The 19,257-nt window shown below is 43.9% G+C and overlaps 1 protein-coding gene across 1 annotated transcript in view; it reads left to right on the top strand.

Moving 5' to 3' along the window:
* The window catches only part of ATP10A (ATPase phospholipid transporting 10A (putative)), a 190,428-nt gene extending 173,034 nt beyond the window's left edge, over positions 1-17,394 (top strand). The window contains 10 exon segments of the mRNA XM_027067869.2: positions 817-1,001; positions 2,500-2,827; positions 5,413-5,489; positions 8,511-8,636; positions 12,261-12,461; positions 14,993-15,073; positions 15,151-15,255; positions 15,737-15,924; positions 16,093-16,607; positions 16,610-17,394. Of these exon segments, the coding sequence (XP_026923670.2) occupies positions 817-1,001; positions 2,500-2,827; positions 5,413-5,489; positions 8,511-8,636; positions 12,261-12,461; positions 14,993-15,073; positions 15,151-15,255; positions 15,737-15,924; positions 16,093-16,607; positions 16,610-16,737 (1,934 nt within the window). The 3' untranslated portion in view covers positions 16,738-17,394.
* Positions 17,395-19,257: the final 1,863 nt, after the last annotated feature.

Raw genomic sequence — 19,257 nt, 5'->3', positions numbered from 1 at the left:
GTTAGGGCTTCAACCTATGAGTTTTGGGCGTAGTGGTACACATTCAGCCCATAGCAGCCTCTTATCACAGGGATGAGTATGGCATAAAAGAGGAAGGTAGGGCTGATGAGGGGCCCTCAGTCAATGTTGTACTTTAAGAGGGGAGATAGAGACAATCTCATTATGTTGGCAACAGGAACAAAACTGAGGCTAGCCTGGAGAGCATCTTTTGGCACTGAGTAGATTTGTTCCAATATACAGAGGCCTACCTAGGGAAAGCCACTGCTTATTACTTACATTTATGGGGACGGTACCTTCAGGATAACATTGCTTTCAAGAAATAATGGCTTGTGTGGTCTGTGTAGACAGATAATGGTAAGCATTGCTGAGAGCAAATATTGTGGATGTCATTCACCAGAAATTTTACATGGAATGGATAATTTTTAAAGCTTTTTCATCCTTCAGAATATGGTCATTATAAACATTTCCCCACAAGATTTGTTTCCATGTTATCTATTAAGTTAAAAATTAGCTGCATGTTAGAAAACATTGGAAGTGCTTTGTTGTTGGCAAATGAACAGAGAATTCTGTTTAGTGCCTCAGTTATTCTGACTCATTCTTGACTGTGTCAATCGAGGGAGTTATTGAAAGGGTTTACCACTGTCCTGAAACGATGAATTATCAAAGACTGCTTCCACACGAGACCAGCCTCAAACTGCTCCCAGTCTATGGGGTCATGCCAGCATCTTTGGTGTGTTGGTGATGGCATTCGTATCCCATCAGGGTCTGAGGGAATGTGAGGAGGGGGATCACATACACTGTTGCACATTTGACCAGGTGCTACTGGGATTGAAGACCGCCTGCAGGATGGAGTCCCAGAGACCATTGCTAAATTGCGTCAAGCAGGCCTGCAGATTTGGGTTCTCACCGGTGACAAACAAGAAACCGCTATTAACATTGCATATGCCTGCAAACTGCTGGACCATGATGAGGAAGTCATCACCCTGAATGCTGAGTCCCAGGTGTGTATGTTTCCAGGAGCCTGTGTTCTACCTGGGACAGCTTCATACCCAACTAGCCCCCGCAGCAACAGGAATGTTTTCAATTTCTGACAACTGCTATGAGAGGCCTTTGCCCTCTACCTCTCTGTTTACACCTGTGTTGTGTTTCTGGCACTTAGAATGTTTTTGTCATTGCCTAGGAAGGTGTGGAATTTGCTGGAATTTCTTAATTTCAAAGGGACATACATCTGGATTTTACAAATGCAAAGTTCAACTTGTTTTCCCTGACCTGTCCATGTCAACAATGTTGGAGAAGTCTTTTATGAGGTCACATGAGCCAGGGAACCAGTCCATTCAGCACTGATGTACTCAGGACAGGATGGGTTGTCTCATTGATGCCCCACTGTGCACTGAGGGTTTTGATCCAATCACATTTATCTATTAAATCATCAAGTATGTAGGGATTATCTACTTCTCATAAAGCCCTGGTCTGGGCTCTGATTCCTCGAGTGAGATCCCACTTGAAACATCTTTTTGAACTGGATGATGAGGTCCAATTCATCAACTTTTTCTTTAAAAAAATTTTTTTAATATTTATTTATTTTTGAGAGAGAGAGCATGCACGCACATGAGTGGGGGAGGGGAAGAGAGAGAGAGAGAGAAACAGAATCTGAAGCAGCCTCCAGGCTCTGAGCTGTCAGCACAGAACCCAATGTGGGGCTTGAACTCACAAACTGAGATCATGACCTGAGCCAAAGTCTTGTCTCACTCACTTTTCTAAGTACAAGAGTTCCTCAATAAGCACTTACTGAACACAGCTGGATTTTCAGGGTGTATTGCAGGAAATCGATTGCTTACTCAGTGGGCTTACTGTCTATAAAGGGCCAAGAACTACTTGCCTTCCCTGGAGTGTGTTTGTTTCTGGAAATAGTTGTCTTCCTTATGTCCCCTGACCCCTCAGGTTCCCCATTAAATGTTCCTATTCTTTCTGGAATTCAGGTACAGTTTTGAAAGGGCATTGTCAGTAAAAGCCTTTTGTATGCTTGTTAAAAAATTTATTTCCCTGGTCAACTGGAGACATTAGGGAAACACTGATAATTACACTTCCTTAGAGGATGATCATAACAAAGACTTTTAAAGGGCTTTGTACCTCAAGAAGAAACAAGAAGGGCTGAGTAAAGGCCTCAGAGAGCCAGGGAGAAGTACATATAAGGCTTCCTCGCCTAACCAACCAGCAGTTTAGCCACATACATTCAGGCCTTCCAAAATGAAGATATTCTATCTAACCTCCACATAGTACAATGGGAAATTAAAAGTAGAATCTTATCAAAACCCTACAAGTTCATCCTCTTCAATGTGGAAAGTCTTCATCTTCAACTAACTTCCCAGTTTCAGGAGGGAGGCCTTCTGGGCAGAGCCTGCAGCCTGGTGCCCTTGAGATGATTAGACTTTGAGTGTCAAGGAAGGTAATCTGTGGCGCAGCTGAATGAATTGCACTGTCCTCTCATGCCCATTTCAGGAGGCCTGTGAGGCCCTGCTAGACCAGTGCCTACACTACGTGCAGTCCAGGAGCACCCGCATTGCCCCTGAGAAGACCACAGACAACGTGAGCGTGGGGTTCTCCCCTCTCTGCCCACCCTCCACGTCTACCACCTCTGGCCCCAGCCCGAGCCTCGTGATCGACGGGAGAAGTCTGGCTTATGCCCTTGAGAAAAACCTAGAAGACAAATTTCTCTTTCTCGCTAAGCAGTGCCGGTCAGTCCTTTGCTGTCGCTCGACACCTCTGCAGAAGAGTATGGTGGTGAAACTGGTCAGAAGCAAGCTCAAGGCCATGACCTTGGCCATAGGCAAGTATCCAGGCTAGCCAGGCAGGGCCCTGTGTAAATGAGTAGCCCCCATCTTGTGCAGCTGCTTCCTGCATTTTCCACCCCTTCTATGCTCTCCTGTAAGACAGAGAAACACTTCCTTGCTCTTTTTCCTATTCTTAAAATCACACCTAATACAATAAAACAGACATCCTGTTTGAAATACAAAATGTAGATTTGAAAATTACAAACTATGGTAGCAACAGTTATAGCTATATATAGGAAGCCAGTAATACAATGATAGTTTAAGAAGACAGAACTTATATAGTGTTTCCTGCAAGACAGGAAACTAGAGATCGGCCATTCCAGGCAGCCTCGGCCACAGCAGAGCCCTGCATGCTAGCCATTACCCAAGAATACCTTAGAAAGAAGGCCCTTTGCAGGTGTTTCCGGTCACTGTGAGCCAACTGGAGTCCCAAGACTCCATAATGCTACAAGAGCCCAAAGACTTGATGGTGATCATAATTCCCACTGCCTCTTATCCTTTCAATTTTGCTGAATGTTCCAAGACAAGCATGTAATTAAATGTAATTCACATGTAATTCACATAAGCATGTGAATAGTTGCTAAATCTTACATCCTTTCTTTAAGGACTGTGCATCTAATGGTGGCTTTTCCTTGCAGACTGTTGGCCTGGAGAGCTTTCTAGGCTCCTATCCAGTGCTACCTGGTCCTCCCCTGTCTCCTCCTCCCAGGGCACCATCCCCACCCACATCTGGTTGGGTGGGGTCTGGTCTCCAACCAGGTTCAGGGACTCAGCAGCACCACTTGCTGGTGAGGGCTGGGAAAGACTGGGTAGCCTGGGGAAAAGAGTGATCTCCTTGACCCCCAGATCTCAAAAATTTTGGTCTCCCTGAATATAGAATGCATACCTAGGTGAGATTTAGTTTTGAAATAAAGGGTCCTCACTAATCAATAATATTTATAGCATTTTCTGCAAAAGGTCTGTGACAGCCCCCCTTGTTGATGTGGGGGTTACTACCCTCTCACATTAGAATAGGGTTGAGGTTAGTGTAGAGTCTGGGTCTGAGGTCGGGGGGGCCTTAGTGTGGTTGTCATGGAGACAGCTCTGTACATCTTGAGGGCTGTGGTAACCACTAAGGGGAGTGAGATGAGCATAGATGTGAATACATGTTTAGCCATGACTCCCTGGTCCAGGCTGTGGGAAGTCTCCATGGGTGGACCCCTTCCAAAGGAGGCTGTCTCAGTACCACCTTTGCCCCCATGTGTCTGTAGTGGCCTTCAGAGCTCCCTGAGCAAGTTTTGTAGGTGCTGAGGAGTGTGCAGGCTGGGTGCAGGCTTCTCTGAGCAACTCTCAGCGGTGACATGAGGACCATACCTCCTGGTAAGGTTGGTGTAAGACACAAATGAGTAAACCACATTTTCAAAGCTTACGCAGTGCCTGGATCAGTCACTGAATCACTGGTGTATGGTATTCATTTTTGAAAAATGGAGGTAGAGTCTTGGTTGGTTACAAAGAAAAGAAAAAACAAAATAGAATCTCAAAAGAGAAAGGGAAAGTAATGACCCATCAGAACTTTTGCTCATTTCTTTGACCATGAGTGAAAGCATTGATGGCACCTAGTCCCAGGTGTCTAGCAGTTAATAATGTAGAGAACATTATTGCCTACCATATCTCACTTTGATTGGGACATTGTGGGAGAAGCTGCAGAGATTGTTACTACTTCACAGAATTTCAGTGTGACAAATATTGACTGACCACTCATGTTGGGCCAGCACAATAAAGAACAGGAAAATCATAGGACACAGATATCCTATAGCCACATTATGAATCACTCCAACTTGTATGTCTGCACTTTTTGCACATTTGAAATTTGGGAGGTACTCTGGGATTTGGGCCCTTCTATTGCCCCATTCCAAGAATGGTCATTGTCGCTTAGTGACAAAGACTTTAAGTCTCTGCTTGCTTTTCCCTGAAGATGATGAGACCTCTAACCTATGTTTTATGTTCCTAACCATTTTCTAACCATCAGCAGCTTGACTGAACAAATAGAAGTTCTTCTTTATTACATCTTTAAAGGACCTAAAGGCAAGCACAATAGCTAATAAACTTGCTGGTAATCAGTGTACAAAAAGAACTCTACAGTTTGCTGGGCAGAATTTAACCTCCTTTGTTTAGTTCAGAAAGCCACTCCTGTTAGTATGAATTAGAATAGACTTGACTGATATATTCTACATGTGATAAAGGCTAGAGTTCAGTAAGTAATAATAATGGTGATGATACCATCTTTATTGTGCCAGACACCGCACTGTGTTATGGGCTCTCTGTATAGGTATATGAGCCAAATACTAAGTAAAATGGTTACCATGCGAGCCTGCTTTCTGAAACATCTCTTGATGTGACAGGCAGTTCCAAACCTCACACCATGTTTTTTTCTGACTGCTTAACTCAATTTCCTGGGCAAACTCTGTACCGCCTCTTCCTCACTCATCCCCATGACCCTTTCACAGGACTCAGCCCAATAGGGACCCCATGAAGATCCATCAAGCCATTTGATTCTGTGCACCTCAACTCAAACAATTCTTCCTGCCTGTGCTGTTTCTAGGAGATGGAGCCAATGATGTCAGCATGATCCAGGTGGCAGATGTGGGTGTGGGGATCTCAGGCCAGGAGGGCATGCAGGTAAAGACCAATCAGGACTGTCCTATGTGTCCAAGTGGCCCACTGACATACCTTGCTATGAACTTTGTCAAGTAAGCTAAAGGGTTGGCCTTTAATAAAACATGATGGTTGTAAGCCAGTAGTAGACGATAAGGTGGAAGATGGCTAGTCCTTCATGTTTATGAAGCAGTAAAAACCTTTGCCTATGTCTATAAGTATATTTTTGTGAAATAAGTGGAACAGAGTAAGGCAAGGTGAGTCATCACCGCTATGGCCATTTATGGCTCATCCTTGGAGGGCATGTTTTGCTGTTCCTGAACATTAGAGATAACCATTTGAAAAAATGAATCTGCTGTAGGACAGTTGGAACCTGGTATCATTATAAAAATTGAAAGTAGCCATCTTGACTCACATGAAAATTAGTCTCTGCCTTTTTCAGTTGTCACTATGTTGGTTCTCAACATGTGATTTATATGTTGAACAACTGAGTTAATTAAAAATAACTTTCTTCTGGATGTAGTATCACAACAATTTCCAACATTTGATTAACTTTGAATCATGACATTTTTTTTAACTTGGTGGAGATTTTAGAGAACAATCTATCCTGTTTTCTTCTCCTAAAAATCCAGATGTTGGTCACCATTTAGTCATTGGTTGATTCATTCATTGATGCAATCAGTAATTATTCATTGAACACTTAATATGTGCCAGGTCTGTGCAGAACTCCTTTATTTCCTTACCTGACATGCAAATAATAGTAAGTTGGAAAGTCCTGAGCTAGAAACACAGTAGTTCCCTCTTGGCCCAATCTCAGCACATGCCTTACTCTCCTGCTCTCATCTGACCTCAGTCACTGTGCTATGTTACTTGTGTGGTTTTAATTCTTCCGTGAAACTAAAAATGCAGCCCAGGGTTGGTTCCATCCCTGCCTTTTAGTGCTGTGTGCCCAGGGGAAGGGGTTAGGGTGGTGAATTGATAAACATAATCATAATAGTTGGTTCATTTTGATGTTTTCATTATCGCCACCATTGCATCGGTTTCCTGTAGTGAAAAGCTGACCAGGGCAGTGCCCATAAATAGTATATGCAAGAGAAATGCACCAAGTAAATACATTTTGTGTGAAAGATGGTCAGGTTTTTGGATGGGGAAGAGACTGATCTGCCACCACTACTCACTTCCTCAAGGCAGGGGCCAGAGAGATCCATGATTGAAATCATGTGAGAAGTGATGGGAACAGCCAAGCCATAGGGCACATACTGAGACAAAGCTTTGAGTGGGCATAACTTCCAGGTAGGATGTTGCTGGACACTTTTGCATTTATTAAAGGCACACTTCGTATTAAGGATGCATTAAGTAAGACGACAATAAGTCCTGATACCTTTTCTTACTGTTCTAAGTGCTCAGGTTCCCAGGGAATATTTACCTGCTTTCATTTTAGTCCAGTAAGTAAAGGTGAGCCCTTTGGAAGATAGACTTTGTGGGATGCTGTGGTAACAGTGACACTAGGAATCTGAGCAGATCGAGAATGAGTGAGAGTGTTTGGAGCTTCCCAGATTAGCCAACTGGGCATTTGTCTGGCCCAGTTACTTTAACTGTATAGAGCATGATGGGAGAAGCTATCCCAATTGGACAAAGGAGATCCTGCATCTCCAAGAAGCTTGGTCTTCATGGGGTCATCTAGTTCTCTATGTTTATTGATCACTTCATGGGGCCAAGCACTGACTCAGAACTCAGGATTCAGGGTGATCACAACCTCTACTATCCTGGCTCTCATGGAATGTCCAGAAAAAAGCTGGGAAGACAGATACATATTTTAAATGTTCACAAATAGTCACAATTGTAATAAATGCCATCAAAGAGAAACACTAGTTTCTGCATGGAGGATCTAACCTAGCTGGGATCCACCTTGACAGAGGGACAAACAGTGGGTTTGGGGCCTAGATTTGGAGGCAGGAAGGAGTGTCAGAAGTCTGGAGAGGAATACACAAAGCCCTCCAAACCCAGTGGTGACAGAAAGAGGTATAGAAACAGTATTTGCTTTGAAATCCTTAACTTTTGATTCAGAAAGTAGACGTCCTAAGGCTTCTCACTTTTCTGTCATGTATAATTACATTATTCTGATCCACAGAAGACCACATTAAGTGTGATCTACTATTTTCTAGGAGTTATTTGACTATAGGGAAATAAATGAAGCAGACTGACATTTTTGTATAGAACAATCCTTCAAAGATGAGCAGAAATCTATCTTTTCCTGATATTTTCTTTAACTTTTTTTTCCCACATAGAAAAATTCATTATATGGTGGGGTCTAAGTTATTCTGGGTACAAAAGATATAATTTTGATGGCATTTGTCTGGCCCAGTTTAATTATATAGAGCATGATGCTGAGTGAAGTGAGAGGAAGCTTCCACCCCCAGTCATCTTTCCTGTCCATGGAGGAAACCTGCTTTCCCCCACTGTCTTCTGGGTGGAGTGGACACCCATTGCCCTTTAGCGGTTTCCTGGGACTGGATTATGTGAAGGCCTGCAGAGCCATAGGCTTGGCCTTGCTTATCACCTGTGGCTCCTGAGGAGAAGGACCCAAAACATACCTATCCGGATGGTCAACTTCCAGGATGCATACAAAAGGGGAAGCTTTGGTTCATCTCTGGGTTGAGATCCTAATATGAATAAAACATCAGAGAGTGGAGAATAGCAGAGAAGCTGTGTACATCTCTGGGCTTTTGTTTTTGTTTTTTGCTTGTTAAAAAAAGCATTGGAAAACAAAAACTTGTAAAAATCAATTACATATATTTTAAATCTTAAATGACTTCTATAAAATGATATCCCTGAACTAGAGTGCTTGTTGAGACTGATTTTTTTTTTTTAACTGAACGAGATAATAAGGGAAATCCTGGTAAAGTGAGCCTTGGCCAGTCACATGTACATTTGTGTTTGAAACTGGATTTCTCCATGCATGTTTGCCTTGTATTTGGGGAAGATATGACAGACCTTAGGTGGAATAAGGTGTCAACAATAACAGGGACTTCTCTCCCTTTCAAGGCAGTGATGGCCAGTGACTTTGCAGTGCCGAGATTCCGATACCTTGAGAGACTCTTAATTGTTCATGGACATTGGTGCTATTCCCGACTTGCCAACATGGTGCTGTACTTCTTCTACAAAAATACAGTAGGTATTTGACACTTCTGGTTTCTAGAGTGTTTGAATTCAAAAAGCCTTAGCTGAGATTTATTGGACCATCACCTGAATGTGGCCCACTGGCCATCCCAAGGCTTCCTGTCGGTTCCATCCTCCTCAGCCTTTGTGAACTTCCCCCAGGCCTGGCCTGGGCTTGCACCCTATAGGCTCAGGAGTCTAACTCACAGGCACATGAGAGTAACTGCACCTCCAAAGGAGTAAGTTGTGGAAACAGGTGGATCAAACAAGAATGTCCACTTGTTTGCACAAGGTCACACAGCTAGTGAGTAGTCAAGGCAGCATTTAACCCCAGTTCATCTGGCTCCCAACTCTTAACCACTCTGTTAATGTGTTTCTCAGGAGCAGACTGCTGAGGTGTCCACAGAGAGGAGTCCTCTGATCATTGCTCACTCTAGAGCAGTCAGGAAATCCAGTGACAAGTAGGAGTGTATTGGCAGTCCTGGAATCAGAATGACAGGACTTAGTCATGCTGTGATTCCAATATTGAACAGCCTCTATTGAAACATACCCACACTGGGCCAGTGTGCCAGTCCCCTAGTCAGAATGCAAGCTTAGGGCCCGAGGAACAGCGCCACCAGCAGTGTCTTGCCACACTCTCTTCTGTGCTGGCAGAGCAGACATGCCCCCTTCTGGCCAGCTCAGTCTGTAGTTGACGCTCCAGTTGGGTCATACCCAGGCTGGCTGATGACAGTTCTCTCTCCAGAGGCTCTAATCCAGGACGTTTCTCCATTTCATGTTGATCCTAATGTTTAATTCTTAGTTCTTTTATTACTAAGACCTTGGCAGACAAGCGTCTTTCTCCATAGCCCTCCAGAATGGATGCCATGGCCATTTCTGAACCCTGCCCTTCTTGTAGGTGAGGGATAGACATTTTGCTAAGAAGTTGCTGAGTGGGTATGTGTTGCTCTTGTCTCTGATAGCTTGTGGCTGAATGTATAAACAGACAAAATAAACTCTTGGTGTAAGTGATCTTTCAGGGTAGTCCCACAAATCTATCACATTGGATACCACAATTCCAATGTCAAGGTCATCCTATACTCTTCTGAAAAAGAATAAAATACACAATAAATGAAAAGATATATTTCTTATTTCTTTCCCATTAATTCCACTTAAAAATCATACTAAGTCTAAACTGCCACCGGTATGCCTCTTGTTCTTGTTTGTTCTGGAGATTTAGACCTACCTATCTTTCCCAACCCTCTTGCCCCCTCACCCTCATCCATTTTCAAAATGTCTTCTAGCAAAATGAATACAGATACTCAGGACCAGTCAGGGCATGTCTGATTGGTAGGTTGGGTCCTGGAAATTAATTCAGATTAGGTTCTGCCTAGGATTCTGTCCAAGGAAGTCTGTGCCATGCTAGCATTGCATCCCCAGAGCTGAGGTCTCCATGCATATAGTTGCAAACTTAGAGGTTCCCAGTTCCCAAAGAAGTGAATGGGTGCTTGAGTACAGATGAGTGGGGCTGGGCAGATGGAACCCTAGCTCTCTTTCTGTCATTAATTACTTATGCAATCTTGAGCAAGTTTTTTTGCTTCCTGGGGATTTTTCTGATTGTTTTCTAAAAGCAAAACATGAGAATTGAGGTCTATTCTCTGTAATTCCTCATGAAAATTTCGCAGACTGAGGGGAAGAAATTCAACATTTTAGTTGCAAATGAGTGCCAGAGTGGCTGCCTGAATGAGCACAGCCTCCTGCCTGCCATAATGAATCTGTCCTGGAGGGAATGGAAGAAGGTGGGGGTACTTGTCTTTATTCCACATAAGATGCAGGGCCTCTGTTAACAAGCACTTAATCTAGTTGAGAAGTGCAAGGAAAATCACCCTGCCTCCCAAAGTGAGAAATTCATTAGTTTTAGGAGAGAAGGAAAGTTTCCATAGCAACAGTAGTTTGGGAAGAAGTCTTTTTGGTACTACAGGGGAAAAAAAAGTCTCAATTATTTAAGTACTTTTCCTCCTCTTTCTCCTGATTCTAGTTGCTCATTGATGACTCATTAGGCTGAGCCTATGGGGGTGGGTGAAAGTCAACAATCGGAGTGAGAATGGAAGAAAGTCAATGAAAAATCCAAGTTTGTTAGTTTTCAGTGTGGAAGGGAAAAGTTGCATTAGGTCATAGACTGAAACAAGACTTGGAGGAAACGTGTCCTTTTTTTCTGATCTTCAGAACAAGCCATTTTCAGGTCCAGAAACCAAAGCTCAGAGAAGGTAAGTGACTGAGTCAGGGTCAGAAAGAGACAGTGACAGCTCCAGAACTAAAACCCAGGCCATTACCTGTGGTCCCCAGCAGAGAATGTTCTTCCACCATGTTCTGTCCTGGGAGTGTCCATGTCCTCCAGGCCCAGACCCGCAAGTGGCTGAACAAGTTGGGTTTATTACTTATACAATGACCATAGTTAAGTCATTTAACATGCTGGACTTGAGTTTCCTTTTCTCTAAATGGGGTAAACACGCTGGCCCTGCTTGAGGCTAAGAAAATAACTGTACTGCTAACTGTACAAACCATAAGTGAGTACCTATAGTACTCACAAGGAGCTCTTGTGAGTACTTTAAATGCATAAGTTCATTAATCCTTACAACAACCCATAGCTAAGTACCATTGGGATGCCCATTTCATGGACAAGGACACTGAAGCAGAAAGGGGTTAAATGATCTGTGCCAAATTGATAAGTGTACAACTTATAAGTGTAAATGCTTTGCCATCACTAAACTGCCATGCTCTCATGTAAATACACTCAAGCCACTGATATTCAGTGATAGTGGGAAGAGATCCACCCAACTCCTACTGAGCATGGACTTGAAGAGGCTGTTCAAGCTCCGTGGTCTTCACTTCACTATTCGGCAAAGTGGGGGGTAGCTGTAAGAACCAGTGATAATAACTACAGCTCACCTGCCAGCAGAGTGCCCGGTGGATATCAGGACTTGGTCAAGGCACCAATGTTGGTAGCATTACCGACTTCTGCCATGTTCCTGTGTGTCCTCTTTGCCATGGGAAGCAATAATTTCCCACTGTTCTTCATCAGAAAATGTTTGTGACTAAAGACAGTGGCAAGATCTGGGATGTAACACAAGTAGGTTTAGTTTACTATCGCAGAGGAGAGGTGCTAGGGAAGAAGCTGCAATGGGTGAAGAACACAGCTGACCCTTTTGAAATGTGAGCAACCCTAGACCCTGCTGGACCTTTATGAGGAATTCTTCTACTCAGCTGGACTTTATCTTGGCTGGCCTTAGGAACAAGATATAAGGAATTTGTCCTGTGGAGTTAAGGGACTGTCAGGAAAGGCCTAACCAGCACTTTCATAAGTGCTCAGTAAATGCTTGTTCCATCAAATCTGCATTTCTCACAGGCTGGTACCAGTGTCCTCTCTCCATGGGCTCTGCTTGGGAATTCTCATCTCCCATTGCTGGTCCTTCATACTCAAGGAAATGAGGAGGGAGAGACAGAGAGCAACAGTGTTACGGCTATCTTTGGAGGAAATTATTGTCAATAAGTTTAATCTTGCTAGTCAAATTTTGCAAAACTCTTAGATCCCTTGGATGAGAATCTGCAAGGACAGCTAAGAATTGCTTATCCCCATTCTTCCTTTCTTGATTTCAGATGTTTGTGGGCCTCCTGTTCTGGTTCCAGTTTTACTGTGGCTTCTCTGCATCTGCTATGATTGACCAGTGGTATCTGATCTTCTTTAATCTGCTCTTCTCGTCACTTCCCCAGCTTGTGACTGGGGTGCTGGACAAGGATGTGCCAGCTGATGTGCTGCTGACTGAACCACAGCTCTACAAGAGTGGTCAGAGCATGGAGGTGAGGGACCCTTCCTGTACCCACTTCCTATCTTGGCCCTCCCACTCTCCATGTTCACCTTACAGAAAGTGCAAGTCTTCACACCTCCCTTTAACTAGACACCCTGGGAGAAATTGTTAAAATTGTGAAAAATGACCAGTGGGATGAAAAAATGGATTCTATCTACTTGATTGTGCCGTACATTAAGTAGAGTGAGGTTATTGGTTGGAGTGACAGTATACTGGTGTATGCATATGCCCAAACCCATCAAGATGTATATATTAAATGTGTGCAGGTTTTATGTATCAATTTACCTCAATAAAGCTAAAAAAAAAAAAAAAGGAGCTTTAAAGAAAAAGTATAGTGAGGTGAAAACTGTCTCTACACCAAGAATCTCCAGAAACTCAAGGAAAATCCACTTGGAGTTGAAGTCAGGGCCAGGTGGCTGACTCCTGAGCAGGGATTTTTCTTTTTTTTTAATCTTTTTTTTAAAACATTTATTTATCTTTGAGAGAGACAACACAAGCAGGGGAGGGGCAGAGGGAGAGGGAGACACAGAATCTGAAGCAGGCTCCAGGCTCTGAGCTGTCAGCACAGAGCTCAATGCAGGGCTCAAACCCACAAACCATGAGATTGTGACCTAAGGCGAAGTCAGACACTTAACCCACTGAACCACCCAGATGCCCCAGAGCAGGGATTTTTCTAAAACAACCTCCTATCCCCCATCCACAGTGTGATTATTTTGAATGGGACTTAACCAGAAGATAAACCCATGGGGAAAACATTGAGAGAATAAGTGAATTCAAACAGATATAAATACATGTTTACATCAATACACCACATAGATTGACTGCTGATTACCAGCTAGTCCTCCCATCATTTAAAGCCCTCTAAAATTATAGAAAGAACCTAAATGTCCATCAACTGACAAATGGATAAAGACGATGTGGTTTATATATACAATGGAATACTACTTGGCAATGAGAAAGAATGAAATCTGGCCATTTGTAGCAATGTGGATGGAACTGGATAGTGTTATGCTAAGTGAAATAAGTCAGGCAGAGAAAGACAGATACCATATGTTTTCACTCATATGTGGGTCCTGAGAAACTCAACCAGGGGGAAGGGGAAGGGGGGAAAAAAGTTACAGAAAGGGAAGGAGGCAAACTATAAGAGACTCTTAAATACTGAGAACAAACTGAGGATTGATGGGGGTTTGGGGGGAAGGGAAGGTGGGTGATGGGCATTGAGGAGGTCATCTGTTGGGATGAGCACTGGGTGTTGTATGGAAACCAATTTGACAATAAATTTCATATAAAAATAAATAACTCAGGCCCTCTAAGTGCTTCTCTTTGCTAGTTGGAATCATCATATGTATCCTCCCTATCTCTTACAACTACAACAGTCTCTAATTTAGAACTTGTTTACTTTTGAGTTGACTCCCCTGATCACCCTCATTGACACTGAGTTCCCTCTTAGGCAGCTGGGGGGGGTGGGGAGGGGGAGAGGGGGTTGGGCTGCAGGGTAGGAGCTACTGAGGGTCTGGCCAATGAGGAGGGCCTTTGCTAGTTGCCTGTCAGTGGAGAAATTCCTGTGCTCAGCTGGGCCTCTTATCCTCAGCTCAGCCTCAGCTGAGGCTGGCCTAGGGAACCAGACACAGGGAGTTTGTCCTGTGGAACTAGGGAACTGAAGGAAGGGCCTAACCAGCACTTTCTTAACTGCTCAGTAAATGCTCATTCAGTCCAGTCTACATTTCCTGCAAGCCAGTACCAGCCCCAGTTGCTCAGGAACTCAGAGTCCAGTACACATTTTGTTACCCAGTTAATGAAAGCTTGATCAGTCCACATCAAGGTCATTTTTGCCCTCAGTGTACAGCTTTTTTTTATTTAATTTTTTTAAATGTTTATTTATTTTTGAGAGAGAAAGAGACAGCACCAGCAGGGGAGGGGCAGAGAGAGAGGGAGACACAGACTCTAAAGCAGGCTCCAGGCTCTCAGAGCCTGACATGGGGCTCAAACTCACGAACCATGAGATCATGACCTGAGCCGAAGTTGGACGCTTAACCGACTGACCCACCCAGGTGCCCCAGTGTACAGCTTTTTTATTTTAACATTAAATACATCCATGATCTAATTTTAAAAGACACTTTTAAGAAACATTCTAAAAGACCCACCAACAAAGGGTGCAAAACCCTGACAAAGTAGGAGTAGAAGGACTCAAATTGGAGCAAGATGTCCAGAATTTGAGCTGCTGTGTCTACCCTAGGAAAATGCTCCCCATAGGCTTTAGAAAATGGTTTTATCTGTCTATTGTTGGCCTAGAACTACTGTAGCTGGTCTTGTACACAGATGCTCTCAGTGATCGACTCAGTTGGATGCCTCTGCAGATGTTTGCGTTGTGTTTTTTCCTCAGCCCTCTGGGACCTCAAGCACCAAAAGTCCTGAATTAGCAAATTGCCCTAGGGTGATATCTACAGGCCCTGTAGCTACTGGAAAACATCATTTGAAGAGATGTACACTTCCCTGTAATCTGTGATTGTTTTTGTGTCTCAGGAATATCGGCCACGTACCTTCTGGTTAAACATGGCTGATGCTGCTTTCCAGAGCCTGGTTTGCTTTTTCATTCCTTACCTGGTAAGTTGACACCTGGCAGTCTTTCTTAATCAGCTTCATCCAGTGACCCACAGACACAGGACACTGCTGTCTTTCAGGCCTACTATGACTCAGACACAGATGTGTTTACCTGGGGGACCCCCATAACAGCAATCGCGCTGTTCACCTTCCTCTTGCACCTTGGTATTGAAACCAAGACCTGGGTAAGTGCTGTGGACATGATCCCAAAGGGTGCTGATGCTGCGGGCCCCACACTCCCAGGCAGATTCCATGACATCTAGAAGGCTTCTGAGCAGACAGGTTACTACAAAGCTAGCCTCACTGTGGATAAGGAAAACAAATATGTGGGCCTGCCACATGTATGGAGCCCCTGGTGTGGGAACTGCTACATCCTGACACAAATACTTCACCTGGGCAGCATTAAGCTCCTTCCTGCCCTCTCTCCCCTCCTCCTCTACCTCATGTCCCACCCCCTTTCCCCCTCTCCTTTCATTCATATCCCTGACTTCCATCTCCCTGTGTCCAGGCTGGTCCATAGATGCTGAAGGCAGCCTCATCAAGGCCTCCTGGCTGTCTGTGCCAAAGACCTGTGTTTTTGCTAAACCCTTAGAACAGCTACCCGCTCACAGTTGACCAGTGCATTTTTATTGAAATAAAAGTCCTGTCTTTCTCTTTTCCCCTTAGACCTGGCTCAACTGGATAGCTTGTGGCTTCAGTATCCTTTTATTTTTCACTGTGGCTTTGATTTACAATGCTTCTTGTGCAACGTGTTATCCTCCATCCAATCCTTATTGGACTATGCAAACATTACTGGGCGACCCCGTATTTTACTTGACTTGTCTCATAGCACCTGTTGCTGCATTGCTTCCCAGGTAGGTATAAGGGACAGTGTCCCTCAAGTCCTAAGTGAGCTCTGTAGCATTCTCAGGCTTTATATATCTCAGAATATATAAACATTCTCAGTGTTTTTACATTGTGCAAGTCTCAGAAAACTCAAAAGCTCTATCCACGGATAACTGTTTTTTATATGCTCTTTCCAGATTGTTTTTCAAAGCCATGCAGGGGAGCCTTTTCCCCACCCAACTTCAGCTGGGGCGCCAGATGGCCAAGAGGTCCCCCAAGAAACTCATTGCTCCCAAAGAGACCTTTGCTCAGGGACACCTCCCAGGAGAACCCAGAACTGAATCGTCTGAACAGAGGAGAATCAGTACCTCTGGATCCCTCTCCCGGGACTGCATCTCACAGGCATCTTGGCATATGCAGCGGCCAGCCTGCTCCCCAGAAGCTCGTGGGGAGCCCAGTGTGGTTGACATGAATGTGCCCTTAAGGGAGGACATTCTGCTAGAAGGACTGAGCCGTCAGTCCCCAGGGTCCTCCATGCCAAGGGAGGCTATCCTGGAAGGGTGTCCTGGGGACTCCAAGATGAAACCCACCAGCACCAGCAGGGCAGCCTCCCTGTCGTCCATTTTCAACCTGCCCAACTTCAGCTCATTCAACTGGATTTCCCCCCTCTCGCTGGTCAATGGGCTAGGAAGTGTCTTACAGTTCTCTCGAAGTAGTTTACAGATGGACAAGAGGGACAGTGAATTTTTGCCTAACCCGCCTCAGCCAGACCAGGATCTGTGTGGCTTAAATGGGCAGACCACCAACTATTTCTAGGAGCATCTTCCAGGGACCACAGCTGATGGCAGTAGCAGTGAAAACCTTGAAATGGCCTCTTTTTATATAACTTAGATGTTAATATTATTTATGTTTATTATTTTGCACAGAAGAGTTCTAGTGAGATGTATTTTATGTTTCCAAGGCTAACACAGGAAATGAAAGGTACCAAAAAGAAAATTTATTTTTTAAAAGTTCTAAGTAGAATATATTGAAAAGGAAAATAAGAGATTTAACATATATAAAAATTTAAAGAAAAGAAACACTTGAAAAGTGTGTTTAGATTTATTTTTTCATCTCATTTTATAAGAAAATGCAATATGATTGAATTTCTTCAACATGCATGACCTTGGTTTTCCCCACTTGAAAATGTGTGTGTGAGCTCAGTGAATCCCAGGTGGGTATGGCCAGTAGTGAGGGGACATGATGGGACAAGAATGCAGGTTCTCTGTCTTTGTCCTTGTTCCTTTGCCCTGCCTCCACCAACCTGGGAGAGCTGGGCTCCGCTTCACCCAGAAAAAGGAAAGAGAGAATGCATGCGTGGAGTTCATCCTAACGTTGAAGTCTACTCAGGCATTCTATAAAGATCACTTTATAGGTATTGTAGGTATTAAAGTCCCTATGTAGGGTTTTGCCTGTCAAAATCATAACAAGCAATAAAAACTTTCACTTTGCAAAGAGAATATGTCCTGTTGCCACTGTTGTGTGAAGTTATGAATATGTGACCTAACAACATGTTCTAAGTACCACAGGGCACTTTTAGACACCATGCAGGATACAGCAGGGTGTCATGAAAGCTGCACACTGTCACACTAGGTTTATTCCATGGCTCCCTGCACCAGGCTATCAGCACCTACCAGATCCTTCCTTCCAAGAGACAAGGCTTTTTAAGTGTGTATCTTTAGGCATTTATCTTACAAGTCATTATTTCTCTTACTCTAAACAGTGGGAAAAGGAGGAAAAAAAATTAAATATCCAAGATCATTAATGATATATCATTTCCTCTTCAGAGACTTCTCTTTGCACTTTGCCATCAGTTGTGAGTCAGTTGCTCTGTTCAGCCTAGGGATGTGAAGTGAGCATCATGTGACCCTTGCTTAGGTGACTTGTGGCTGGGTGTCCCTAAGAACAGCAAGGTACAAAAAGTGTGGAGGATCTCAGGAGCAAGCAGTTCCTGAGCACAGCATACCAGGAAGAATGGCTGGTTATCCATTGTGTGTGGCTCATTGAACAAGATAGAAGATGCACACCATCTAGTTATATAGAAATAAAAGTCAGGGTTCAATGTCTACAAGGCCAGAGACACATTGGGCTTTAGGACCATTGAACTCAGCACCTCAGACCTGGGGCTTTACACCATTCCTCCTGCCCTGAGCTTTCTGAGGTCAGTTTTGTCTTAAGGCTGATTCTGTTCATATAGATGACATGGCTGGAGCCATCCCACTGTGTAGAAGAGAGGCTGTTGCTCTCCACATTCTCCCAGAGTTCTGGGTTTCTTCAGCTCAAGCTGCACAGGTTGCAGTTGCTGTCAAAGTGAGGAGGAATGAGTGGAGCTTCTGGCTAGAGCTGGAAGAGAAGTCAGCTTCCTTCCAAGAACCTGAATTGCATGAGTGGACTCTCAGAGGAATATCTGGGTCCTGTTAGAGCGGGGAGAGAGAATGAGGAGTGGAAAGAGTTTCAGCAGCCAGAAGAACGGGAGGTGATACTGTCCCAATCCTCCCCCTGCATGCCTAAGGGTGCCTCATCTGTTCTCATAGCAACACGTACAAAAGGAACTTAGGAAGATGCACAACACTGTGCTTTCCTGAGTTAGGGTAATGGTTGTTAGCACAAAGCACACGAAGAACTATATGCACATTTCCCTGATTATCAGAGTTCAGAATGCTCCAGCTTCCAGATTTTCCTGCACTCACAATTGACCTTTCCCAAGGACTTCTCTCCTCCATAGATAGTTCCTCTTGGAAAATGATATGATCCAGGAAGTGGCTTTGGGAATATGCATACCAAAACCATTTCAGAGAAATAAACATTGTAAAGGGCATTGTCCACTGCTCTGTAGGCAGATGAACATTAATAGAAGACTACAATGATAATCCATCACAAGTTTGATCTCAAAATGAACATGGTATAGATTGAACTGCATGATTATCTCAAAAAAATCACTGGGAAATATATGTCACCTAATCCTAATTACAAATCTAAATAAGAAATCTGGCTTTCTAAGGCGACTTCTTCCCCTAGTGACAAAATGGCAAAATTAACCATTTGACATTATACACAATGCCTACTTCAAACCCTAAATCAGTTTTAATTTCTTGGAGGCCTCATCTTATGTCCTCTTCACCTTGTATTCTTACCACTAACATATGGAACCTAGCTCTCAGGGACACCTTGGTGGCTCAGTCGGTTAAGCCTCCGACTTTGGCTCGGGTCATGATCTCGCAGTTGGTGAGTATGAGCCCTGCATTGGGCTCTGTGCTGACAGCTCAGAGCCTGGAGCCTGCTTTGGATTCTGTGTCTCCTTCTCTCTCTGCCCCAACCCCATT

This window comes from Acinonyx jubatus, chromosome B3 (genome assembly GCF_027475565.1).
Source record: "Acinonyx jubatus isolate Ajub_Pintada_27869175 chromosome B3, VMU_Ajub_asm_v1.0, whole genome shotgun sequence".
In the NCBI taxonomy this organism is placed as follows: Eukaryota; Metazoa; Chordata; class Mammalia; order Carnivora; family Felidae; genus Acinonyx; species Acinonyx jubatus.
The sequence above is the reverse complement of the archived record's forward strand: the minus strand, read 5'-3'. Positions and strand labels throughout refer to the sequence as shown.